Source organism: Rhinolophus sinicus, chromosome 15 (genome assembly GCF_057876585.1).
Source record: "Rhinolophus sinicus isolate RSI-liver-muscle chromosome 15, RSI-T2T, whole genome shotgun sequence".
NCBI lineage: Eukaryota > Metazoa > Chordata > Mammalia > Chiroptera > Rhinolophidae > Rhinolophus > Rhinolophus sinicus.
In genome coordinates, this window is record NC_142515.1 from 131,168,098 (window position 1) to 131,188,959 (window position 20,862).

Here is a 20,862-nt window from a genome sequence, read left to right on the forward strand (position 1 = left end):
AATAATAATCCCGAGTTGTGGAAAAAATACGTGACCTCCTCCCTTTTACAAATGTTCTTCTCTGTCGTATACACTGGTCTGGGAGAAAGTTGTGGTATGAACGACGGGTAGATCAACAGGAAAAACTACAAGCCGACCTCTTGACAGGTCAGGGGTGAGCGCGAGCTGCCTGGGCTGCGCCCACGTGGGAGTTGGCGGGCACAATGTGTGCCTGCCCTCGTTCTCATCCGGGCCAGGGACACTGGCTGGTCTCCCAGCTTCTCTCCTGGCCTCAGGCTGTCACTGGCTCCATGTGGAGATAACACTGCCTCCCTCTCCGTGTGTTCTGAAATTCACAGTCCAACAAGCATTGGGAATTCCTCGAGAAAAGGGGCTTTTTCTATGGCCTGAGCGTCAGCGTAGAGCCACTATCCCTTTCGTCATTTTAATCTTTAAAACAGTCCTCATTTTTGAAGTGTGTTTCCAAGTGCTGGCCTTTTAAAAAACATTTTTTTTTCAGAATACCGAAAAAAAAGTCACTTTATTCAGATTTTACACCCCCCTCAAAAGAAAAAAACTGTCAAAACCTCAGCTGCAAGATACCTATTGATCAGGGAGCTGACACCCCAGCTGATAGTTTTACTATTATTTAAGAAGCACCAGAGCCATTTTTTCAGTTTTACTTAAATATGCTTTTCTATAACGAAGGCTTCTATTTACCCGAAGTCAGTGTTGGGCCAGCCCATAGGGGACAAGTGGTGGGAAGTCCTGGGATGACAAACCTGGTAGATTCTCCGAGTGAGTCTAGGGCGGTTTTAGAAATTCAACAGCTTTGAATTTCTTCTACAACAGCTCCAGGATTTCATCCCTTCATGGGAAGTAAGGACTCTGGAATGATATACACAGGCTTCTAGACACTGCAGACCCTGATACGTCTTTGACATGAGGCCCCAATCGGAACTTCATCGTGGCCTCCTTTCTTATTTTCTTCATTTCCCGATGATGGTTTATCAAATGCTTGTTTTAGGGAGGCAGATACTTTTAATTCCAAATTTGTCACTGGTTCATCTGGGCGTGGCCTCCTTACTGCTGTTCCTGGTTTAGGGGCTTGAATGATGTGCCCCTGGAATTTGAGTTTCGTTTCAGACAGCTCTTTCTTCTCAGTAGCCTTGATGTCAGGCATGACTGTCCCGGGGGGCTTTTCACTATTACATCTACCTTTCATACAGGCTGTCGTGCTTAAAAAATCAGAAAATCAGTTCTTCCTCTCAGCAAGACCAAGCCTTCAATGTGTCATGAAAGACTGGTGCAGCTGGGTGGTGTGTGAGAGCGTCATCGGAACTGGTCTCCGGGGCCCACTGCAGCCCCATTTCTTTCTCCACCCTCCCAGTCAGGCCCAAACACTGGGAACCGCAAGAGGGTGCATTTGCCACCAGCGGTCTGAAGGCGGGGGCGGCTACTGGCTTCCGGAAATGGCCCAATCATATTTTCAGATAAGGTTTAAGTTTTTAAATGTTACAGTTAAAATGTTGCAGTGAGCGTGAAATTCTTTTGATGTGTCTGGAAGCTGATATTGTAGAAACTAAAATTTAAAAATATGTAGTAAATAAGATTAAATCTTTGGGGTGAAGACTAATTCAAAGCAATTTTTCATAAGGAAAAATGAAAAGCCTCTTTCAGTTGATTTTCAAGGTACTTTTTATTACTAATATAATTTTTGAATTTCAGTGTGTATCTTTTAAATACAGTCTTTTGGGATAAACACAGGTGGAAATGTCAATCTAATTAGCAGGAAAACAGTCTTTCCCTAATGGACAAGTGTGGACAGTGTAGTACTTCTACTTTGACTGGAAATCAAATGTGAAAATCTACTTTCTCTTAAAAAGCAAACATTTCTACAACGCCTCTCTAATTATAATAACTGAGCCTACTGGATATAACCATTTTTTAACCCAAAGTTTCAATTCAGTAATACATCTATGTGCTTGAGCCCTAATAGGCTGGCCCTTTCCAATGTGAGTTGTGGTGCCAAAGCATAAAAGAGACATAGTCAGAGATAAATGGACTAGAATCTGTGCCTTTATAAAACTCAAAATACTAGACACAATTTAAATCATTGTAATCACGAACACTCCACACACATGCAGTCATAAGGTATTTAAACTCAAGAGGAAAGAAAGGAGCCAAGTTAGCGTCCCTATGGCTGGCGTACTGTACTTGCAGAGAATGCTTTCAATCTATGGGAAAACAGGAAATCTTGCTACTAGCAGAAAGGTCTTCACAACAAATGTGGCATGCATTTACAAGCAGCAGCTCTTTTCAGAAAGGGCTGTCTGTGTCTATCTGACAGTTACCTAGGTATGTCGTCTCACTCACAGGTAGGTACTAGATCTCAGTGTGGCAGTGTCCTGTCTCAAACAACAGCTTGAATGTAAGCAATCCAACTTCACTCCTTTTCAGGTAAACTGGTGATAAATACCCACAATACATTGTGTGATGATTTGACAGTGGCACTTTGCTTTTCAGAATTATATCTGCAAAGCATGACTTCTTGAAACATCGATTTCTAATAAACATATGAGACCTTCATTTCTTTGTGCGTAAAATGCACAACTTTCCTGCCATGGATTGTCTTTTTCTTGGTGTCTAGAATAAATTCAGATAACTTAATACAAATTATAATTTTGATCTCGTGCATGCAAAGAGGAAGATAGCTGTGTTATAATAATAATATTTAAGTTTAAAACGTCTGTCTCTCTGTATTTTGAGTCTAGTGAAAGTTTCAGTGAATAATAGTACAGCGTATATCAGCTTCTAGAATTGCGCTACATCAAATCTTGGGAGTCATGGAAATAATGTCCAACATTTATAAAAGAAAGCAACAGAATATGGTCTGATTCCATCAGGCAAAGTCTTTCCCGCTAAACCACCCATATCTTAAAATATTCCCATCTAGAATAATTCAACCACTAAAGAAAAGTTTGACGGGAGTCAGTGTTTCGTGTGGGAGAGTCTCCGAGAAGTTGCTGAAAGATGAGTCAATATGCCCGGCATTACTTTTAAGATTCCATGGAAACTCTCAGGAGTCAATAAGTATGGCTGATAATTTGAGAAAATTAACACTCTTTCAATGTCAGATAATTTAACACTATAACTTTGGAAAATGTTCATCTTTTCTCCTTAACTAAACAAATTAGTATCCGGTTGGGTCCATCAATAATAGAGCTTGTGATTTCTTCAAATTTGTGTTCTTTCACTTCCAAGGGAAGGGGTCACTTGTATCCTGGAAATTTTTTTTTTTAACTTTTATTCTGTGAAAGACACCATCATAATGATAAGTTCAAGAGTTAAAAAGTAAAACAAAGTAAAATAATCACTTTTAAAAACCTAAGAAAGTTTTGAATACTCAAATGTGTTTTTTTTTAATTTTTGTTTTAAAATAGTGTCAATACTTGCTTATGATGTAACGTACGTTGAATTTCCTTGCGTTTGATACTTTGCGGTTATAGCGGTGAGGATGGTGCTTGACTGTCTCGTGGTCGCGCTGACGGGTACGGGTCATGGGATGGACCAAGCAGCCGTCTGGCTTCCGTTGAACATCCTGGTGATGACTTGATGTAAAGAAACACCACTTGTTGCATAGGCTCCTGGGGCATGTTTTCTATAACTAAATAAATGGTCATGCCCATCAGTTGCATAATAACAGACACATCCATCTACCACTTCCTTAAATCCATCACGTTTTTTTATTCACATCAACCCTCACTCCATGTAACACGTAGCACAAAACCTGCCGCCCAACAATTCCTTTAGACCTTTAATGATACTGAAGTGACACCATTGACCTAATCCACTCCTAAATTTAATCTGATATTTATACGATGAGCAACAAAAATGAATAATGCATCAATGAGAGTATCTCAGAGTATCAGAGCTGTTAAGGATACAAGAGATTAGATCATCTGATCTGCTCCTCTGACCAATGAGGGCACTGGAACCCCGAGTCTACTCCTGTCTCAGGCTGCTGGCTTTAAATAGATTAAAAATACATCCTAGACCTAAGTCTTTCTACTCCCCACGCGTTACACCATTTACCTCAAAAGTCCTCTGAAATGTATAATCATCTTACTTTCAGATTTTTCTTTCTTTCTGAGCATGCCTATATTTCAATTCTGAAAACCAGACCTGAATTTTAATACATTTGTAAGTGTTTCTGAGCCATGCTTAAAGTAACACCAAGGACATGTTTTTTCTGGACTGACTGTTCCCTGGCACGTGCCCCCGAAAGCCTCTGCAGTGTTACACAGCTCGTGTCACTGCTGGTGACAGTCACTGCATTTCATTCATTCCTTCCTGGAACAAGACTCGTAGAAGAAAAGGCGGAATTTCATTTAATTGAGCTTGGTTTGGTTGCCTAGATTCCCCCACGTTCATGGCATAGATGGAATTGGGATTGTGAATTAGGTGTAAGTGCCTGCACATCAGTGCAGAAAATGCATTTTTTTCTTCAAAGAAATTCTCCATGCACCAGCAGACAAGGAAATGGCTCCCACTCACATGTGTACACGCCACACACGCTGAGAGAGATGCGTCTGGGAACAAGCTAAGCCCGGCATGAGTCTAAATGTACGGGTAAGTCAAACACCCTGCAAAGGATCGTGGAAAAGTTACTGTTGTCGGTGGCACACGACCAGTTCTGACTTTCATGTTTGGCGTCTCCACCCCCGTGGCTGTGGGTTATAGTTGCCGTCGGCTACGGAAAGACAGTGGTCAGACATGATTTCAGAATCATTTCTGGAAGGCTGCCTGTAGCGTGCGTATGGCGGCTGTTGGCCATACTGGGCGTTGGTGAGCATACCGTCGTTGGGGAGGGACACGGCACTGTGCTGTCGCCCAAACGTGCCCACATTGGCCCTTGGGGCATGGGGAACGCAGGACAGTGTCTCATTCCAGCCCTCCAAGGGCCCGGGAAGCACCTTCCTCCGAGCTGCTGAGACCACGTTTGCCACGATGGATTCCTGGATGCTTCTGGGCTTAAAGGCAGCATCCACTCTGCCAAGAGGAGACTGTGCTGCCGCTTCCCAAGGGGTCAGCCTCCTGCTGGCTTTCTCGAACCCCCCAGCTGGCTCGGTAGGGTAGCTCCAGGCCGGCTGATAGGCCCACGGCGATGTTGTAGGAAGGGCGGGTGGGACCGGTCTTCCAGGAAGAGACAGGGAGCGTTCCCTCTCCTAGAAACAAGGAGAATGTCAGTATATCTCGTTCATTTGGGTGTGTGCTGACAGTTATTCCAGACTATTCTCGGCACCATGACCAAGCAGTGTAAAACCAAGTCCCCACAGGGCCTGGTCGTAAAGCCAAGACCGGCTGCCCCTCCCTGGAGCAGGAGGGACTCTGGGCTGGGACTCAGCCTCTGTCTCTGAGCCCGTAGTTCTGATGCTACCATGTCTCAGGCATAACCAGCACGGCGGGGCCTGTCCTCCCCGGAGCCCCTGTTTCTGTCTGCCCTCCAGTCACATCTGTGTGTAGGGCCCGCCCTCATTCGAGTCCTGTTGTCTTGGTACAAGAAGAACAAAACCTATTTACAACCCTAGAGACAGGCTGTGACCTCCTGGGCTTTGTACTTCCTGCTCCCAAGCGCTTTGGAACCTGTTGTCGTACTTTAGTGCCAACTTATGCAAAACCAAGCAACAGCTACTTAGATGCATTTGGTGTCACCGGTGTGATGGAGTGGATGGCCTTTTCCTCTCGAAATCTATTGATGTTGGTGAAGATCACGTGCGTCTTTATTTCCTGAGTGTGGCATACTGCTCATCCGTGTCTCTGAAGGAAACACTTCACCACGGTTTCACGTGTGTTTGTCTCCCTTTTATGTGTATCACATTCCTTATTTCTTTGAGTTTGAGCCCTGGAAACATTCTGCTGTGGGAGCTAAATGCCTGGGCTGTCTGATACGCAGAACTATAATTTCTTAAAAGCTCTTAGGTTCTCCCCTTGGACCCTCCTGTGTTTCTTTACTCATCCCCCTCTGCATGAGATGCTTAGACACTCCTGGCAAAAGTAAAAGTGTGCACAGAGGGGAAATGAGCAAGCTTTGTAAGCATCTGAAGGCTGTGTTTCTAGAATAAAAGCATTGTTATGCTTTAAAATGTGTTCAAATTCCCCAGTTTCAACAACTTTTCTTTTTTAATCAAGTTCTTAAATTTAAAGTGAGTAGCAAACCAGGATTTGACAAAATACCTCTGATTCAATTGTTTTGCTTCTTTTTTTCCATTAGGCAAACACAAAAAGGTGGTCGGTTCATTCTTGGCTCACATATGAAAAATAAGGGGATCAGTATAATGGGTCTTACTTCTCTTTAATCATCAACATTTTCGTAACAATGGTTGAATCCTAGCAAAAGCTTGTTTTCATTAATCTCCTTATTGTCATCTAGATCTAATTAATAAATCCTTTTCACTTAGTCGGGGAGGGGGAAAAGTCTGATTTTAGTGACCATTTATGGATTTATTTCACATGATTTATGCATTACCTTCATTCACTCATTTAACAAAAGTTTTATTGAACCCCTAATGTTTCCAGGCATTCTGCTGTGAGCCTGGAAAGACAAAGGCGATTCAGTGCATCCCTTGCCCTCAATGACACGCAGCGCAGAGCTGTTTTAACTCTGCGGTGCCAAGTCAGTGAGTCCCAGAAGGTCAGCTGAGAGCAGAGTCTCCACCCATCTCCACAGGACCAATGGGAGGGCTTTCTAAATGGTGAGAAGTATTAACATTCTGTATGATGAAGAGCCATTTAGCTCTCATCTCCTGTAGTAAACGTCACATGTCCCCTTTGTCCTCACCTATGGAGGACAGAACAGCAGTGGTCTAGAGTCCCCGGGACGGTGTTCAGAGCCCCGTGATCCTGCCTTACCTGGTCTTCCACGGGGTGGATAGAGCTCCCCAGGGATCTGCTCTAGTCCGGTCTTTAAAACCATAGATTCTTGTAGAGGTGCTAATACAGGGATCCCAGACTCTACAGAAATACAGGAGAGGCTCCTGAATATGCACCTAGGGGGCTAATAGCGCCCGCTAATAATGGGAAAAAGAAATAATCAGCAATATATTTGGAAGTGCATACACTTCAGTGATTGGCCATCTGTAAACACTGGATGAAAGAGAAAAATCTTTATTTTGTGGTCTTTCTTTCTCCCACCTATTTAGTTTCAAATTCTTCAGAATGGAAACTTACCAGAAATTAGAACGTTCGAAAAACATTGTTGAATGGCATCCTAATAACAAAGAGATCAAAGATTTCTTTTCAGCTAAGGTATAAACATTCATCAGTTGAATGTGTGGAGGGAAAGTGGAACTTTGAAGTATGTCATTGAAAGAGGAAGTCAAGGCCTTCTGACGACAACCTTAAAATAGTATTGAAGGTAAAGAAGCCAAACACATCTCGTGTAGAATGTACGCGTGCCCACTAGCGCAGCAGGCCTGGTTGTGGAGGAAGACACGGAGACCTCAGTGAGCAGAACGACTTCTGAATACTGACTGACCTATTCCTTCCAGTGCTAACAATAGACGATAAAAGTACCAATGGTCGTAGGTTAGACATGCACCTGTAGTATAAATAAATAGGTCTTTAGGTATTAATTCATCCTTGTCTCTGTGCCAAACATATTGCCAGCCTCTCGTCTCTGCTTGCACCCAAACTCCTAATTTGGATGTATTTCCCCAAAGCGATTTTCCTGTCTTGTTCTTGGGTGCTATTTCTTTCTGTCCGTCTCTGTCCCAAGGCTCAAGTCATTCTCTGCTTGGCTAGCTGAGATACCCAGTGTGATATGCCCAGAACCAGAAATGACCAAAGGGACCTGAGGTCTTTCTTCCGTTTTGGAATTTGTCTGCTGGTAGGATCCTAGAATAACAGGAGTTGAGTCCTGGTTATAGTTTTCCACCATGGGTTGTATTACTATCAAAAGAATTTAAATTTTCATATGAGATCCATTAACTCAAACCAAGATGTCAAATCGGCATTATGTGTGATGTGCCATCAAATTGCTTCTTTCTCTTTGCCTCCAATTACCCTTTAATTTTTTTAATGAAAGGACTTTCTCCGCTGCCACTGCTGGAGATTCGGCGGGTCCGGTGACTTTCTCAGGAATGTCCTCCCACTTAGGAGTAGTTCTGTGGTCACCTAAACTCACCCAACCCAGTTTATTTCAAACAGAATATCCGTTCCATCCTTGCACCGGCTAACTCCATGGGGCCCCCATTCCACTAAGCTGAAAGCTCAGGGGCGCTGCAGCCCCTCTCAGCTTCACATAAACCACCTTTTCCTGTCATCTGATTGTTGAATCACTCAGCTTGCTAATGAAGCAGCTTAGTTAGCGTCCTTGTTAAACTGTCTGGTAACCAATTTAACTGGCAGGAAACACCATTAAAAAAGGAAGTATAGTGTGAGGTCTACTTGGGACAATAGGGTGATCTCTAAATTAATGCCAAAAGCCCCAGAAGCCAGAGAAATTTAATGTAATACGTGTTTTGAAGTTCAGACTGTTTCATACCGTGAACCTCAAAAGCTGAAAACACTCTCCTGGCTGAAATCCTGCTTACATATGCCTGGCAGAGAAAGTGTCTACAACAGACAAATGTTATTTCAGCTCCTCCCGCTCCTTTCTCTGAAACACCTGTCAGTAAATACTCAGCACAAACATATACTTTCTCATAAGCAGACTCCAATTAAAGCCAATGGAAATAAATGGCATTGCTTTTGCCTTTCTAATCACTAGAATTTCTAAACAGGAGAGCTCCGTGAAAGGGCACCTGAAGAGGAGAAAGAAGGCACAGGCTTTCCCCAGTTTCCCGTTTGCTCAGGTCCATCATTGGTGTCATGGTGGCTCCTGCCACCTTACCCTCTACAGCTGATCTGTCAGCACCAAGATACATCCCACAACCAACCACTTCTCACCTCCTCCCCTGGTACCATCCTTGGCTGAACCTTCACAGTCTCTTGCCTGGATTGTCTCCTATTTCCCTGGTACCACCCTCACTCCTTTAGTCTATTCTCAATATGGCAGCCAACATTATCCTGTGAAAACCGAAATCAGATGATATCACTTAGTCCTCTGTTTAAAACCCTCCAGTGGCCTCTCATTTCAAAAAAGAAAAGGTCCTTTCACTGACCCACAGGCCCTCTGAAGTCTGCTGTCCCGCCCCTCTTTGCACCTCCGATTGCATCTCCTGCTCTCTCCCCCACCTGGCCTCTCTGCTCCTCTTTGAACACGGGAGATTGTGGAATCCCTTTACTTAGATCTGTGGAATCCCTTTACCTAGAGGGCTTTAAATGTAGGGAAGATGCTCCCTTGAGAGGACGTAGATACAGTCAAGCTTGAAGTTGGGGCAGGGGCTGGTGAGGAGACTTTTAAGGTCATTTTTGTATCTCATATTCCTGGGACCTGCCTTCTTAAAGTGACTCTTAAATTTTCTTCTACCAAGTAGAGTTTTGGGATTTCTGTCGTACTGCTCTCTTATCTGAAAAATGAGGAGTGTCCATTTCTTTAGACAGAAATCACAGTATGATTCTGCTAGCCAAGAATAGTGCGGATTCCCAGGACTCATACATCGTATTATGGGATGGAAGAGTAGCCAAGTAACCATGCACCGCTTAAATAGGCCCGTGAATGCCACAGACACACTGAGTCTTCAGAAAGAGAGATAGCTGTCTTTTAGGAGAGCCTCTCGTCTCGGCTCTGCCTCTAATTAATTCCTCTTAATTCATCTTAGGTTGACTTTAAATGTTTGGCTCCAAAACAACAGACTTTTACTTTATGTTTGCAGGAAACAAATGCCTCTGTGAGAAGAGGTGAGGGTTGTGGAAGCCGGGATGACATATGGGGCAGTGAACTTGCCCAGGTCACACTGTTCTGGGGATCCTACCTTGGCCTCTTGTTACCCACGTCACTCAACCTCTCCCAGCCTTGCTTTTTTGGTTGTAAAATGCTAACAATGCTGGCTACCATTTCCAGATTGTGCGGATAGGAGAGATTGCCTTTATAAATCAAACGCCACATAGCACAACAAATGGTCTTGTGATAAATGGTCTTCATGGTCTTGTGAGAAGAGTCTGGAGGCCTTAAAAGGTGTCGGAGACCTGGCAGAACCTTCTGTTCAAGAGGCAAGTGCATGGGCAGGCTGCCGACCCAGGATAAAAATAGGAGGGAGCCTTGCCTTTGAAGTGGCATCAGCGCCACGCCCCTCAGTTACGACTGCGGTGCCAGCCACTGCCTGCCGCCCGCCACCAGAAGTATCACTGCTGACCTCATCTCCCTGCCAGACCTGGGGGCCAACATGGAGTCTCCTTGACCTTCTTTAACCTTCTGTTCTGAAAGAATAGGAATACCCACATCCATTTAAGGTCAGGGAGACTGCTGTGAAGGAGGAGTCTGCACACGGACGGACGTCTGTCTGTGTGCCTTTCATCTTAGAAGCAATGGTAACAGCAACTAAAGGGGAGAGATTTCTACGACCTACCAGCCACGGTTCTAATTGCTTTGCTCTGCTAACTCGTTTAACCCTCTGAACAACCCTATAAACCCCACCTTGCAAATACGGAAACTGAGGCATAGACATTAAGTAATTTACCCTAAGTCACACAGCTGGAATGTGTTTGTATAGGGAAATTGAAGAATTAAAGCTATAGATATTAAATTTTATCTCCATAATGTATTTTAAGGCATCAGATCTATTAGTGGAAAGAAATTACTACAGCAGTAATTTTTACCCAATCACCTTCTTTTATCCTCAAAAAGGAAGTGTACAAACTATGGCCTATGAAAATACTCCTATTAATATAGACCATGTTCTATTTAGATAGGTGGAATTGCCGTTATATTTTTTTGTAATTCTTGGGGGAAAGCCTTAAGTATATTTTTATAAATGTCTACTCTCATTAGTCTGAACATAAAATCTTTTAAACACATTTCAAAATACTTTCTGAAGTTTTCTCCTCAAAAGTTTTAAGCAGTAAAAGTCATGTAGATTCCCACCATAGTAAAAAAAAATGAATAACATATATAACATATGTCAAAAGTTCAAATTTCATCAATTTTTGTACAGGAAAAAAAAGTGGTTTTCACTATGAACAAAGGGTGTTTATCCTGTATGAAGTAAATGAATCTTCGGCCTTGTGGTGGATTTTTGTAGAGAAAAATGTCAGTGTCTGGCGTGTGGTGAGCACTTAATAAAGGACAGTCATCGCTATCGGTATAAAATTAACACTTTTCCTATGTACCTAATTAGAGTGACAATTCTGCTCAATGATACAAACCACTGAAATATCTCTAACTATGGGACTGCAGCGTTAGCTGTCCTTAATGTCCTCAGTATCTTTGCCAACACAAATCCAGGCAACCGTTTCCTCCTTCACCATCCTCAGAAAGAAGTCACCATGAATGTATGTGCATTTATCTTAGAGGACCAGTGGGGCTAAGAGAGGATTTTCTCACAGATCATGTGCCTGCTACTTGCCGCACTGTGATAAACCATGAGTTCCTAGCTGGGCAGGTCACTGTGGGGAGTCCCGCCCCGGGACCTGTAACTTCTTAAGTGAAAGGTGTTAAGCAACCCTGCCCTTTGTTCCTGTGCACCTAGGTTATCACACCTCTGAAACACCAGAAGCAATGCCCCTGGAAGGTGTGAGGACCCTCACAGAGCCCATAACCTTGTTAACTATCTTGTAATCCAGTCCCCATCTTGCTTTCTCCTACCCTCCCTGTAATCTTCCTTACTTCCCTCCCTAATTTCAGAAGCATAAAAGCAGCTGCAAAACTGTCCTGCTCTGGAGCATTTGAGATCTTGCTCCCTGGCATATGTCATGAGTTTAGGTTCCAATAAACTCTTATAAAAATTATCCACAGGTTGGACGTTTCTTATGTCTGTGTATTGGAAAAAGACCTAATAGTCCTGAAACAAACTCATTTCCTAGGTAGGAAGGCTTTGCTCTCTCAGAGGAAATTTTTATCAGTTAAAAAGCCAAGAACAAGAATTCTTAAGAAACACGCACATGTCATCTAGCAGCCTGGATTGGGTCCTTTGCATGACACCATTCTCCAAATGGCTGAGCAGGCCTCTGTTGCAACTTTTAATTCGTTAAACTGACAAATCAAATCTGGTCAACAGTAATGACAGAGACATGTCCACAACTATACAAAACGTGACGACATTACTTCACAAGGATGCAGATACTACAGTATGAGGAAACTGACTTATTTGGTCTTGGAAACTTTTTCTGTCTATTACGTTTTTAAGCTAATTAAATAAATCCCTTGATTCATATCTTGAGCCCTGGGGAAAATGTTTAACCTACTGTTCTTGAGAATTTTTTAAGATTTACTGCAAAATCGTATTTATGTTTCCTTTGTTCAAAACATGGCCCCAGAGTGATGTTTAAAATTAGGAACGAAAACTATAATTCTGTCTGGGAAATCACCGCCAATTTGTTTTCTTAAACTCAGAGTAGGAAGAATTTTGCCTAATTTTCTTACCACATCTCTGGTCCAAGTGGTAAATTTTATTCGATGACATCTTTTTTGTTTGAGGGACTTTACACAATAATTTCATATATGCTATTTCATTTTACAGGCATAGGAACACCAAAAAGTAAGTGAGGTTTTCAAGTGAATTATTGTTATTCTGGAATATATGAAAGACGACAGAGGGGGTAATAGATTAAAGCAAAGATAGTCATGGGGTTTGCTTTTCAAATATGATTGAGAAACTGAAACATCTTCTATTAGCAGCTTCCAAGTACATTTCTTCAAAGTAGGAAGCATGTACGTCACTTGAAACTACTACTCCCAACCCATTAAAGGATCAAGGGGATGTTTCATGAGGTCTTATTATTCTTGTCTACTTATCGAACTGTTAAAATTAGAGACCAAATATTTCAGTTTGCCCTTGGCATTAACTGTTATTACAGCTTTTCCTAGAGGCATAGCTTTCATAATGCACTCACAAAACAGCAATATGTAATTATCCAGACATGACATTGCATCACCATAGATGGCAGTTTTGCTGTGTGGGCCACAGTTACTCAGAAGACCTCACTCCTTATTCCTCTGACAACTCCCCCACTCTCAAGTTCACCTTCATTTTGGTATGATGTCATTTGGTTATTGACTATCTAATTGCTAAGAAGCCTTTTTCACTTTCAGTATTGATCCATGCAAATGCAGACATGAATTAACAAAAGCCTTGTTGAATTAGCCACAAATACTTTATCAGCCCTCTAAGACACCTTGCATGGATAGTCTTAGCCTGAGATAAAACATACCGTCTGGAGTACTAAAATGTCTAGGCCCTCATAAACACACGTTTGAGAAGAAAAGAGATCCTTCAGTAATAGGTATGTCTGAACTTCTTAAGCAACTAGCCATTAAAACGCAAAAAACACTGGGGAAGGGATGGAAAAAGAAATGTCTAGGGCTTATCTCGATGATCAGGGACCACCAGGAATCACACACTCGTGACTTAGGTCAGAGTTTTTGTGTGCATTTTAGCCAGGATGAAAGTTACCTCCCAATTCTTTCATTGGAAGGGCCTGAGGGAGAATCTCCTACAGTTTTATCACCTTGGGTCAGATATTCCCAGACGAAATGCAACTTTGATGTTATAACTAGTTGCTAAATTCAGGTCGGTCTAGCTCAGTCCATTTTTTGCAAAAACTGAAGTCTAGCTGAGACGAAGTCTGGCAGTGCAGTGCATCCCTCGATACTTAAAAGTTTTTGCCCATGCCCAAGACAGCGTTTTGACTTTGAGCATGGCTGACGGTGCTAGGTAGAATATTATAGACATTTAAACACAAAACAAAACAAAATGACAACAGAACAGGTTGAGTAGTGAAAGCAAAGAAAATAATTACTAAATGGTTCTTGCAAAAAAATTGCTTTCTGTATGAATGCATGGTACATTTGACATGATTTTTTAAAATGGAAGGTGCATTTAACAGCGAAGTTTGGAGAGATCTAGTTATTCAAATGAAACGATAAGCAGAAGGTACTAGAAGCTCTGCTTTACAGTACGGCAAGCCCATTTCCTACCTTACTCCAGGGCACCTAATGGCAGCCCAAGGACTGGAAGCCCCTCTGAGTTCCAGAATGCTCCCTTCTCAGGAATTATCTGTGTGTTTCAAGAATAGTTGGGCGGAATTATAATCTTTACGGACACTGGTCGCCAAGCAAATCTTTCTAGTCATGGCTTCAAAGAAAGAAAAATTATGTCATTAGAAGAAAAAAATGTATTTGATTTTAAGGTATTTTTTTCTCAAATATCCTGTAAAGTGGTAAGGAACGAACACATTTTGTCTTGTGGGGTTTTAAACCCTAGTTTTTTAAAAGTATTGAACTGCATCAAAATACAAAATTTTAAAACCCGGATATTTTTTAGAAGATATTTATATAGAACGTCGTAAAAACTTAGGGAAGGGATTTCGAGATCCTTCAATCACGCTTCCAGGAAGGGATTACTTTGACAACACACCTGGTAGGCAGTGCAGTGGGAAAAGCACAGGATTATGAGAACAGGGAAATCTAGGCCCGGCTGGTGTGTCTGTGCCTCGCTGGCCGGATGCCTTAACCTCGCTGAGCTTCAGTTTCTGACTTAAGAAAACATGAGGATGATTTCCACCAAAGAAGGTTGTTGTGAGAATCAAACGAAGTACATGTAAATTAAGTAACTTAGCACATTTCGTGTGTCCAATATATACGGTACTTCCTCCCTGGCTTTCTCACCAGTATTTGAAGTTTTCTTAAGTTAAACTGAAACTGGCTGTCTTGTAATTTCCATTCAGAAGTCCTCACTTTTTTTCTTTTTCACCAATAGAGACCTTTACTCTCATCCACGGTGCAGTTCCCCAAATATCGCTCTCGCCTGTCTCCTTTCGGTCTTTCCTCCACCCACTGGGAAGTGTGCAGACATAGCTCGTGTTACAGAAGCTCCAGACACCTTGCCCTCCTTTTTGTGTCAGAAATAAACTTGAGTGCGTCAAAGGTCTGAAAACAATACTGTAGTTGGGATCAAAGCTGCTACTCAGTGGCTGTCCCTGTCCCTTTGTTCCACACTCTTTGGCTACTTACACAGCCTCTGACGGGTTTTGTGGTTTGTCATTCCACCACGTCATTTGATCATCTTAATGATAAGGTTAAACAACTATATTAGGATCTTTCCCTATGATCCGTGAAGTGCATGAGCCTCTGTTTAATTTTGAAAATTTTACAATCATATTTGTTTTCATTTTAAAAACCTTATTAGCATTCAAAGTGCTTCAACAATCTCCTTTAGCCTCGATCCCAAAATTAGAATGTTTTCATTGGTGCTGGCGAGATTTAAGTTAGTTATTACTAAGAACAGTTTTGATGGGAGATAACAGACTACTGCCCTCCAGCCAAGGGAAGTCATACAATCCCTTTCCCAGAGATAAGGACCTTGGTACAATCCCTTCTCCAGATGATAAAATTGTATCATTCTGTTCCTAGAAATATTTATTCTCGGCCTTCATCAGATACAATCACATCTCAAGGCCCTCTTTATTCTTCTATCCTGGTTAGGAGATAAATAAGAAAGAACGTTCAAAGCAAATCGTGTGCAGTTTCAGAGGGAGAGCGGGAAGAGCATGTTGCTGCTCTCTGCTGGACTTTCAGAGTAAAGTCGCCGTGTGGGGCTCCCGGCGGGGGCCTCTGCTCAGCCGGGCCTGGCGCGGCTGGAAGCGGGAGCAGTTTCCGAGTCTGGCTGGCCCGTGGCTGCACTGGAAAACTACCTAGAGTTTCAGAGAATAAAGTGGACTCAAGTGCTTTGTGTGTTAGAAAAGTGTTTTTCCAACTGTGGTTCACAGCCCATTAGCATCAGAATGACCTGGGGTGTATATTACAGAAACAAATTCCTGGGCCCCACCCAAACCTTCTGAATCCTAATTTCTAAGGTGAGGCCGGGTGGGGGGTGGTCTCAATCTTTCCCGGGGACCAAAGTTGGCAAACTGTGTGTTAGAACACTGCAGGCAGTAGAGTGCGAAAACGGAAGGACTGCACATAAAGGAAACCTATTCGTTGGTGACTTGAAGTGCAAATCGAATGTTGTGAGTGATATATTTTGCTTTGCTCTGTATTTCAACTGTGCCGCCCACAGTGAGTTGTGGCATTTTGCTGGATATTTCACAATGTAGAATTCAAAATCTCTTTAGCCCGTGCTGGGTTTATGTGAAAGGTGATAGCTCTGTCTGATGGGCCCTGATAGGTAGTCAGTGGGCCAGGCCCTCAGCGAACTGTGATTAGGGAAATCCCTAATGTGGAAGGGTGGCTGTAACGCTTCCCATTAGCCCTTGGTTTATAGCACTCCGGCCTGTTTCTCACTGGTTTTTAGCTTTAGAGGATGATTGTGTGGACATTAAATAAAAAAATAAAAAATAAAAAAAATCAATCTGAGATATGTTTAGAGAAAAAAGAACTAAGAAGTATGCAGTACAAGAAAGATAGCTAGTTGCTTTTCACTTGTTAAAAAAAATGCAGTTAAATGGCATAAAAGGAAACCTGAACTGAATCAATTTAATATCATTTGAAACAAAAGCAATTTGGGAATCAGGTGAGATTTTCAGAATCTCAACTGGTTTTGACTGTTTTCTCTTCAAGATCGGTTCTCACTTCTGCTTCTGACTCAGAAGGATTCTGGAAGTACCAGAAAAGCCACAAACACTCCCTGGGTTGGAAAGGCAGCTTGAATTTTAGGTTCCTCCCTCCATCAGCTTCTCCACTTCTGAGAACTGCTTTTTCACCACTTGCGGTGAGCTGGGAGTTCGCTCTGTTCAGACCCACGTTTCCTTCTTTCTGCTCTGGGAAACCGATCGTGCTTCTGGGGCAAGGGGATCGATTACTCTCAAAAGGCCAGCTTGCTGACCCTTTGTCCTGGGATGGTTTCGGGAGGAGGGATGGGAACAGCTGTCTGCTGCATTTCAGAGGCGGCCAGGCTGGGTCGGAGCCCCAACTGCTGTAGGCCTGAATTGGGGTGGCCTCGGGGACAGTGTGCCCCACTTTCTGGGATCTATATCCCAGCCTACTTAAGCTCGGCCCTCCTCCCAGGACCTTGCCCAGGATTCCAACTATCCTATTTTGAGAGTATACTTAAGGTGCGTTTCCCCACAAGGGTTCTCGCTATATTGCCAAATGCACCACGGTTGTTCTGTTCAGTACTGGTCAGTCTCACAGCTGATGCTTCATTTTCAAAAACACTGAAGCAGTCTTTGGGAATCCTGTCTACCACTACAACAGTGCCTGTTCAGCAGATGAAGACCGGCAGGCTGAACAGAGGGATCCAGGCCCGGGAAGGTCCAGAAGGGAGCAGACAGACAAGCATCCTCAGGAGGACCCCGCCGCCCCCACAAGACTCAGACAGACTCTGCTTCTGCTCTCTGCATGTGTGTTAGGCCCTTAGCTGGGCTTCCTGTCAACAGAGAACACAAAGGGACTTGTTAACTGCTGTGTGTCTTCCTCCTGGGAAGTTTTTAAAACAGTAGCTATTTCCTTGAGAGCCCTTTACAGTCATCTTCACAGCTGCTCTGAGCTGAAGGCTCTCTGTGCCAAGCAGTGTTGCGGCCACACGACACGTTGCTGCGTTTCACCCTCACAGCCTGTGAGGGGCGCCCTTTGTCCCCACTGCTGAGGGGACTGAGGCACCGAGGCTGACCTGCTTGCGATTCCACGCGTGCACACGCCCCACGGGGAGCTGAGCCTCCCAACGCTGCGTGACGTGCCTGGTCTCACCTCATCATACGTGAAGTACCGTGAAGAAACGGTTACCTTCTGCTTCCCCTAAATCAAATCGTGGCTTTCTTTTTGAATCTAAAAATTGGGGGGAACGTTGTGCCGCATTAGCGTTGCTAAAACGTGAGAACCTTCTCCTCGTCACTCGTCTTTGTCCCTAATTTACCTGGCGTGAATTAGCCCTGCCCGGTGACGTGATGCTGGGGGATGCCTGCGGCATTTGGCCCAGGGCTTCATGGCTGTTTGTGAAGCGGTAACTGGCAAAATGTTAGGCATCGCCCCACCATCGACTGAGCCAGAAGCAAACAGGCTGATGGAAGTGAGACCACAGCTTTCCTTGTGCATAGGTGTTTATCGCGTGGGTCTGAAGTCTAAGAAGCTTTTACAATATGCCTTACTTTGACTTAGAAGCCTTAGGTAACCGAGTTGTTTCTTACTTGGGTTCAGCTTATTGTCTGATGGGCAGTTCCCCTCTTCTGTGACCTTTGTCTCCCTGTGATCAAGAGAAGCCACGTGGCCTGTGGTTAGAGAATGGCCCAGAAGCTGGAATGGCAGGTCTTGTCTTAGCCTCCACACTCCAGACAAGTTCCCTGACTTCACCTCAACTTTCTCATCTGTAAAGTGGGATCGTAATAGTGCCTACTTCGTACTTTGGTCATTTTATGAGTAAAAGTTAACATTTGTTAGGTATTTAGAATGGCATCTAGCATATACTTAGCTCTCACAATTGTTACCTCCTCAGTGGCTCTCTGGTTTTAAATTAAGACAGTGGAGCTCTGCAAATACGATGGGGGGTTTTTACAATGAACTTAGAAGCTCACATCTCTCCTTGAAGTGAGTGATGGAAATGTTCAGAACCCACGTTCAGCATCCATTACACTAGCTCCTCAGGAGATGTTTTCAAATAACAATAGGATATAGTTTAAGGGAAGAAAAAAAAAAACCTACTGGAAATAAACAGTGTAAAATGTCCTTGCTGGCAAGGCTGACAGAGATAACTGTGAAGGCTTCCATTGAGGACACCGAGGCACAGAAAGGAGATGCCTCACACACATCCAGGACGAGTGCTACCTCGGCTGGGAGAGACCGCGAGCTTTAAGGGCCCAGTGACAACTATCTTTTAGAGCGTGGTTGAAACACTGAAACCTCGTGACTTCCTCAGCACTGTTCTGTTTAGAGTTATTCTTGTTGAAACGTCTCAAGTGATTGTGGGTTTAGTAGCAAGCCAAGCTTCACCCCTTACTAAGAAAGTTCCCTGAATTCCATTTTGTCACAACGGCATGAAGCCAAGGGGAACACTCCTTTTTAGGCAGAGAGTTTCACTTTGCTTTATTTCTGTAAATGACATTCCTCCCCACTTCCAGCCCATGAATATCGTCTATTCATCCTGAAATAAGAAAATGAAAGAATTTGGGGAACTCAGATGAAAATCACTGTCCAATCTGTATTTTTTACTTAAAAAACAGATGCTTCTTTTTCAGGCTGGTTTTCTTTTCCAACATGCTCTCACAGCATCTGGGTTGCTGGGCAGTTTTAGGAAATAGTGGGGTCCTTTCAGGTGTCACTCGGTGAGCTCAAAGCCACCTGTAAAGTGTACACAGCAGTTCTTGGAGAAGTTGGGTGAGCAGAGCACAGGTCTCACATGGTAGGACTCAGGGTCCTAGGAGCCTGGGGACAGGCAGTGCTGTAGCAGAGCACAGACTTGATGTCGCATTTCTAGCGCCCACCCTGGCCCACTGCTGGAGAAGCTGCTTAGCGTCTGAGCTTCAGAGGCGTCATCTGTACAATGGGGTAATCACAGCTTCCCTCTCAGGGAAACTGAGGGGAGAATGAACTCACAGTGTCACTGGTCACGCCTGCCGGTCCACTCCTGCACACTGCGTGACCGTGGGCGCGTTCTTTGTGCCCCAGAATCCCATGTGTGATCTAGAAGCTGGGGACAATGATGCCACCTATCTCATAGGACATGGATGAAAAGAGTTCGCCTATGGTGGTTGCCAGAGGCGGCGGGGGTGGGGGCAAATGAGTGAAAGGGGTCACGAGGTACAGACTTCCTATCATAAGATAAATAAGTCCCGGGGCGTAATGTACAGCCCGGTGACAATAGTTAACAATACAGTGTTGTGTGTTTGAAAGTTGCTGAGACAGTAGATGTTATAAGTTCTTATCATAAGAAAGAAAAATAACTGTGAGGTAATGGATGTTAATAGGCCTGTGGTGATGATTTCACAATATAGTGTACATTACCGATCCATGTGGGACACCTGAAATGGATGTAATGTTATATGTCAATTATACCTCAAAAAAGACACACTCTGTGAATGACACTCAGCACAATTCAGGGCCCTCAGTTTGCGCTCAGTTGATGCTAGCTATTGTCACCACTGCCATAAATTAGTTAACAGCTCCCGGGATGTGGCACAAACGTGATGCTGAGCTCCCATCCCCCCACGGCATCCTGACTTAGACCTTGATGCTGGCCGCAGGGCCCTGCAGTGGCCTGGAAAACAGACCAGTCCACCAAATAAAGAATTTGGAGAGTCCCTGACCTCTACAGTGTCTCCTGGAGAACAAAACACTTTGTTTTTTTATATTTACTTTCTCAATTTTTGCCTACAGTGTGCATTTCTTCACAACTCAGAGCCAATTGCAATCCTTTGTTTTGTTTTTTTTTGTTTTGTTTTTCATGAACAAACCATTCATAGTTACCAAGGGGCTGGAGAGGTAGGGCTGTGAAAGCAGGAGGCCTCCGATAACATTGGAATGCGATCGTTGTTCTGAGAATTAATATCAAGTAGAGGGAAGAAGGAAAGGAAGGAGTGAGGGAGGGAGGGAGGGAGTAGGGAGGGAGGGAGGAAGGGGGGAAGGAGGGAGAGAGGGAGGGGGGAGGGAGAGAGGGAGGAAGGAGGGAGAGAGGCACGGGGGAGGGAGAGAGGGAGGGAGGGAGGGAGGAAGGGAGGGAGGGAGGGAGGCAGGGGGGAGGGAGAGAGGGAGGGAGGGAGGGAGGAAGGGAGGGAGGGAGGGAGGGAGGGAGGAAGGGAGGGAGGGAGGGAGGAAGGGGGAAGGAGGGAGGGAGGGAGGGAGTGGGGAGGGAGGCT

The 20,862-nt window shown here is 43.9% G+C and overlaps 1 protein-coding gene and 1 pseudogene across 1 annotated transcript in view; both read right to left on the bottom strand.

The window, feature by feature from the left end:
• Positions 1-645: 645 nt before the first annotated feature.
• LOC109454123 (cysteine and histidine-rich domain-containing protein 1 pseudogene) lies at positions 646-1,516 on the bottom strand (annotated as a pseudogene).
• A 143-nt stretch (positions 1,517-1,659) lies between these two features.
• Positions 1,660-20,862, bottom strand: part of SYNPO2 (synaptopodin 2) — a 141,315-nt gene continuing 122,112 nt past the window's right edge. The window contains exon 5 of the mRNA XM_019744523.3: positions 1,660-5,207. Coding sequence (XP_019600082.3) covers positions 4,683-5,207 — 525 coding nt within the window. The 3' untranslated portion in view covers positions 1,660-4,682. The remainder of the gene's footprint in view (positions 5,208-20,862) is intronic.